At 35.5% G+C, this 6096-nt stretch overlaps 1 protein-coding gene across 1 annotated transcript; it reads right to left on the bottom strand.

The window, feature by feature from the left end:
• Window positions 1-243: 243 nt before the first annotated feature.
• Window positions 244-5320, bottom strand: LOC135150242 (uncharacterized). Its single transcript, XM_064086386.1, has 2 exons — window positions 4470-5320; window positions 244-4024 (listed from the first exon to the last, which is right to left on the bottom strand). Exon 2 carries the CDS (start codon window positions 3356-3358, stop codon window positions 764-766), a length of 2595 nt encoding a protein of 864 aa, XP_063942456.1. The 5' UTR covers window positions 3359-4024; window positions 4470-5320; the 3' UTR covers window positions 244-763.
• Between the last annotated feature and the right edge of the window lie 776 nt (window positions 5321-6096).

Here is a 6096-nt window from a genome sequence, read left to right as displayed (position 1 = left end):
TCTTTTTGCATAAAGAAGAGAATGATTCAAAAGCATCGCTTTTAGCTTTGAGAAATTCTGTCCACGTATATCGTGAAAAATCATCAACAATGACCAAGGTATAAGAACAACCTCCAAGACTTTGTACCGGAACCGGTCTAATTAAATCCATATGTAATAGTTCGACAGGTCTAGAGGTAGATACCATAAACTTAGCTTTGTGAGATGCTCGAATTTGCTTTCCTATTTCACAAGCCTCACAAATATGATCCTTTTTAAAGTTTAACTTTGGTATACCCCTTAGATGATCATTAGTTGAAATACTTTTAATTAGTTTCATGTTCGCATGTCCTAATCTACGATGCCACAACCATGGATCATCAAGAGTAGAAAATAGACATACATTAGAATGTTTGCTAATATCACAAGTGTACACATTTTTGCTACGAGGACAAGTAAGCATCAATTTTCCATCCTCATTTAAAATAGAACAATGAGTAGGATAGAAAATTACCTTTTATCCATTATCACAAAGTTGACTAATGGAGAGAAGATTATACTTAAGTCCCGTAACTAGTTGTACGTTAGCAATCTTGAAATGTTCATTACCAATATCTCCAATACCAATGATACTACCCTTGCTACTATCTCCAAACGTGACACTTCCAGCGGCAACCTTTCTAATGCCATTCAAGAGAGACTTATTACCCGTCATGTGTCTTGAACAACCACTATCAAGGTACCACATATCATGCTTAGTAACAAGGCACACCTACAAAACAAATCAATTAAATTTATAGGTACCCTTTCGTCTTAAGGGTCCTCGGGTTAGTGTATCATTATAAGCATTCGAGTTCGCATGATAGAAACTAGGCATAGCATAATCATGATTAGGCACATAGGAGTTTCTAGATGCAACATTCCTAGAATAGTCATAGTATCTTGTGTTTCTTAAAGGATTGTTTCTTTGAAAGTTTACACCTTGATACATGTTATTTCTATCATTTGGATAAAACATGGTATTCTGTGGATAGAAATGTTGACTAGGAATAGAACGACTTCTAGAAGTTTGTCCATTTGAATTATACCTTGTGTTTCTATGTTGATACGAAATAGGTTGTTGAACATAACTAAACTGTGGTTGTCTTTGAGTGTTATCAACGTTTTTATTTCTCACTTTTTGATCAACCTTATGATATGGTTTTGTTCCTTTACGAACCCATACATACTTCCCTTTAATCTCACCATTCTTGATTTTACAATATTCAACCGTATGTCCATCTTTATTGCAATATGAACATTTATATCTAGGTGAAGCGGGAACAAAGGTAGTTTGTTTCTTGTCTTGTACAAACTTTTTAGGTTCAGCATTTTTATCATATCCTAATCCTTCATGATTATATGATATCTTAGAATGTACCATTCTATCTAACATCTTATTACCCTTAGTGAACCTTTGAACTACAACTTCAAGATTTTCATTTTCCTTGATCAAGACATTTAATTTATCATTAAGAATCCTTTCTTGATCTAAAACATGAGCTAAAATCTTGGAGTGTTCATCCTTCAACTTTTGTGTTTCTAACTCAAATATCTTGTCTTTTTCTTTCAAGGCATGAACTAATTCAAGGTTATCTTTTTGAGAAACCGAAGTTGATTTTTCTTGAGTTAATGACTCATTTTGGATTTTCAAATTCAACAAGTCAATATGAAGCTTAGTATTATCTCTATTTAATTGTAGCTTCTCATTTTCTAATTCCTCGGTTTGTAGAACTAAGGAAACATTTTCAACTTCCAATCTCATAATAATATCTCTACTCTTATTATGCTCATTTTTCAAGATATCATTTTGTTCACAAAGAGATGAGATTTCTTCCTCATTTTTAAGATTTAAATCCTTAATCCGAGATAACTCTTCTTCTTGAGTTTTATTCATCTTTTCAATGTTTTCCTTCTCGGACCATAGTGAGAGAGTACGTTGATTAGCACTAATACTTATTTTATTTATTTCAACCACCAAATCAATCAAATCACTTTTACTCAAATCCAATAAATGCAATGAAGATTCACTAAAGAGATGTAAGTTATGTAAAACTTTAGATCGAGAACTTACCTCATCATTTGAAGTGGAGACATCCGATGACGAAGAATCATCCTCGAGAGCCATCAAGCACAAGTTGACCACTTCTTCATTAGTTTCCGAGATCTCTTCATCTTCACTTAAATCCCAACCATTTTCGGCCACGAGAATCCTTCCTTTGGAAAGTTTAGGACATTCCCGTTTAAAGTGGTCGGGTTGCTTACACTCGAAACACACATCCTGTGCTTCCTCCGCATTTTGTTCTTTTGGTTTAGGAGGAGTGTAAGTATGGTTGTTATTGGCATGATTATAAGCATTAGGGCTTTGATTGACTTTGCCTTTGTTATAGCCCGTAGTAGGATAATTACTCTTATAATTTGGAGTATAGTTTGGAGAGTAATTAGGCCTTCCATTAGAGTTAAAAACTCTTTGTTGATTATTCGATTTAAGGAAGCCTTTTCCATACCTTTGAGCTTTACTTCGAAGTACACGACGAAGTTGTCTCGTTAAGAGAGCGATCTCGCTTTCGTCGAGATTTTGGAGTTCTTCATTCAACTCCTCGTCGTTTTCATCCTCATCGATTAATATGGACTTTAAAGCCATATTTTTCTTTTTGTCTTCCACTTTAGGAACGACAATATCCGGAACATTATCTTCTTCGTAAGCACGAAGATTTCTGAATAAGTTATCGATGTGGTAATCATTGAGATTGTGCATCTCTTTGATAGTTGTAACTTTAACTTTCCAACTCGGAGGTAAAGATTTAAGAACCCTACGATTCTTCTCATTTCGAGTATAGTTCTTTCCGAGTTGAGCTAATTCATCGACAATACGAGTAAATCTTGTTTCCATGTCGATGATATTTTCTCCATCTTGGAGTTTGAAGTTCTCGTATTCTTGGATCAAAGTATCCATTCGAGAATCTTTAATGTCGGTAGTTCCTTCATAGGTTACTACTAACTTGTTCCACATTTCTTGTGCGGACTTGCAATTGTTTACTCGTTTATATTCTTTTTCTGCAAGTGCACTTGTGAGAACCATTTCCGCTTTAGCGGCGATATTCATTCTATCTTCCTCATCGTGAGTATATTCACTTACTTTCTTTTCGATAGTAATATCGTCGACTATTTTAGTCGGAATAATTGTACCATCTTCTATGGCCATCCAAACTTTGACACCTTGACTTCTAGCATAAATGCGAAATCTTGTTTTCCATGTGGCAAAGTTCGTGCCATCAAATAAAGGAGGTCTAGAATTTGAGAGACCTTCACTACAACCGATGGCATTGATAAAAGCCATATCGGATCTACTTTTTGTAGTGCTTAAAAATCAAATAGCACAAATAAAAGCAACTGCTCTGATACCAACTGTTAGGTCCGTATATAAGGATAATTAAGCTAGAAGGGGGGGTTGAATAGCTTAATCACCAGTTTAAAAAACTTTATGGCGTTTTAAAAAGTTTATCCCCTTTTTAAAAGCTTGTATCTAGAGTAATGGCAGTTGTAAATGCGGAAGCAAAAAGCAAGGAAAGAAAAATACCACACGAGGGATTTTATCCTGGTTCGCGGTGGCTAACTCAACCGATGGAGTCCACTCACCCCTAGTCCAGTCCCCGAGCTCCTCCCCGGACTCAAGATTTTCTCTACTATAAAGATACTCCTTTAAAGTAGGCGGAAAAGCCTTTACAAATATATATCTTGGAGCGCAACTTCCCGTTACCTCCTCACTATAAATGTAAAAACACCTACAAAGCTTGTCTCGGAACGTAACTCCCCGTTACTTCCTCAAAGTCGATGTAGAACCTTGTGTAGTCTTTGTACTTCTACACCTTTTGCCGGTCTTGGATCTTAGGTATTAGATCTTGGGTCTTTCCTCTTCTTCACGGTGCAATGACTATTAACTCCCCGTCAATACGTCAAGGACTTGGGTCTTAGAACGAAGATCACCTCACTTCACTTCACCTCACTGCAAAAGTTAGAACACAATATCTACAAAAATATATCCTTGTTTTAATAAGATTTTTAGTCCGCTAAATCAGTCCAATAATCACGGTCAGGTATAAGGTTCGTCAATTATAACAAATCTAACGGTGATTAGTCCAACAATTTATATTGCGCGGAAAATATAAATAGTTGATTTTAAATCGGATTGATTTTAATAACCTGAGCAAGCCACGTAAGGGCACGCTACGAGAGTTATATTAATTAGTGTGGAGTGATTTATAGATATAAGACGCAGTCGATAATCACACTCACACACACGGGATCGGGAACCACGTAACTCGTAAGGTTAGTATTTCCACGAAGCACCGCACATATGGAAACGTTCACCAAACGAGAAAGGGCATGTTGGGCGTAGGGATATAACAGTTAAGCACAGATAGCACGCACAACAATAACTAACTTATTACCTTTGGCCTTATATCCGGCTTTCCGTGCCAAGGCAAAGATCCCTCCAAAGTTTGGTGAGGAAATCTCAAAGGATACGAGTTAGGTTCCGGGACAAAACACACGCACAAATATATAACGAGTGGCTAACTCGTGAGTTTTGTAAACAAGGAGAGCTTTAAAGATGAAGAGAATATTTTTGTTCAAAAGCCCTTTGTTAAAAATGGTCGGTTAAGACACGAGTAAAACGAAGCTAAAATAACTACTTACAAAAAGTTCGCCGGAAGAATTCGTCGGAGGTTCGACCGGATTTTGGCTTTGCACACGAACTTTGGAGAGCCCTTCGGGAGGACAAAAAGAGTGGTATGAAAATGAGCTAAGCGAGATTTGGCTAGGTTGGGTGGTACGAAGCCTCGGGGTTTAAAACCTTGTGTATATAACGAAGTATATGAAGAATCGAAGGTTTTAAAGATGAAGTAAATATGGTGGGTGCTTGAATAAACTTTGGGAGAGTATTTTCACTTCAAAATCTCAGCATATATTTGGCTCTTAGCTTGAAGAAAATGGGTGGGGGAATGCTTGGTATTTATAGGCAAATGGTGGGGGATGATGTCATGCATGACATAAGCAAAAGATGAAGTCATCCATGACACAAGCAAACCTTGGCCACCAAGTACTTCCATTATCCCATGTGCTCAATTAAGGAAGCCACCTAGCACCTTCCTTTTGAATTCTCAGCACTTTAAAAAGCTTCTAGAAGTTGCACGCAAATCGAGATAACGGTAATAAATCCGTTACACTTAAATAATGTGATTTTTCGAACGTGCGAAATAAATTCCAGAAAAATTATGATAAATCTTAGAATATTGGAAAATGGCACTCTGGAAATTTTGGTGATTTTTGGTCAACCCTAGCTTGGTCAAACGTTCAGCCGAAGTTCGGACAGACAGCTAGAAAACGCAGAAAAATGAAAGTTCTCGAAAAATTCCGAAAATTTTACCATGCATTAAAAATAATATATAACTGGCTAATCTCAAGTTTCAAGTCAAGTTGGCAAGTGGAAGTATTTTATTTGGATTTAAACCGATTAAATCAGCCTTTCGGGTTTCGAATAAAATACGACAATTCTTTTGAAATATCCGAAGAGAGATTTAGGCCAAACTTAAAACTTGAATAAATACTTAAAATATATTCCCATAAAGATAAAATACTTTGGTGGGTTGGGAACTATTTTAAAGTATTTAAACCGATTTTCTAAGATTTAAACTGGTTTAAGAGAAACCGAGACAATTCGTCTTTTAAATACTCGAGAAGACCTTTTGACGAATATTTTGATACCAAAATACTTAGAGATAAAGTGTTCATGATAAATCATGATTTTGATACATTGAAAAGCCTTTCTAAGTATTGTGAATATTTTTCTCCGAAAAATAAAGAATTTGAGAGACCGGGAGAAAATATTCCAAAGGTATATTTAAAATTGATATTAATATTTTTCAAGACCAATATTAATATGGAAAAGATAAATCCTTGATTTAGAAAAATTAAATCATTGAAGATCAAAGGATTTATGATTTTAAAAGATGTAAAATAATTTATTCCGAATGATAATAAAACATTTAAACATGGAATAAATTACTTTAAATGAGA

The sequence above is a fragment of the Daucus carota genome, chromosome 2 (genome assembly GCF_001625215.2).
Source record: "Daucus carota subsp. sativus chromosome 2, DH1 v3.0, whole genome shotgun sequence".
In the NCBI taxonomy this organism is placed as follows: Eukaryota; Viridiplantae; Streptophyta; class Magnoliopsida; order Apiales; family Apiaceae; genus Daucus; species Daucus carota.
This window is presented reverse-complemented; position numbering and strand designations above follow the sequence as displayed.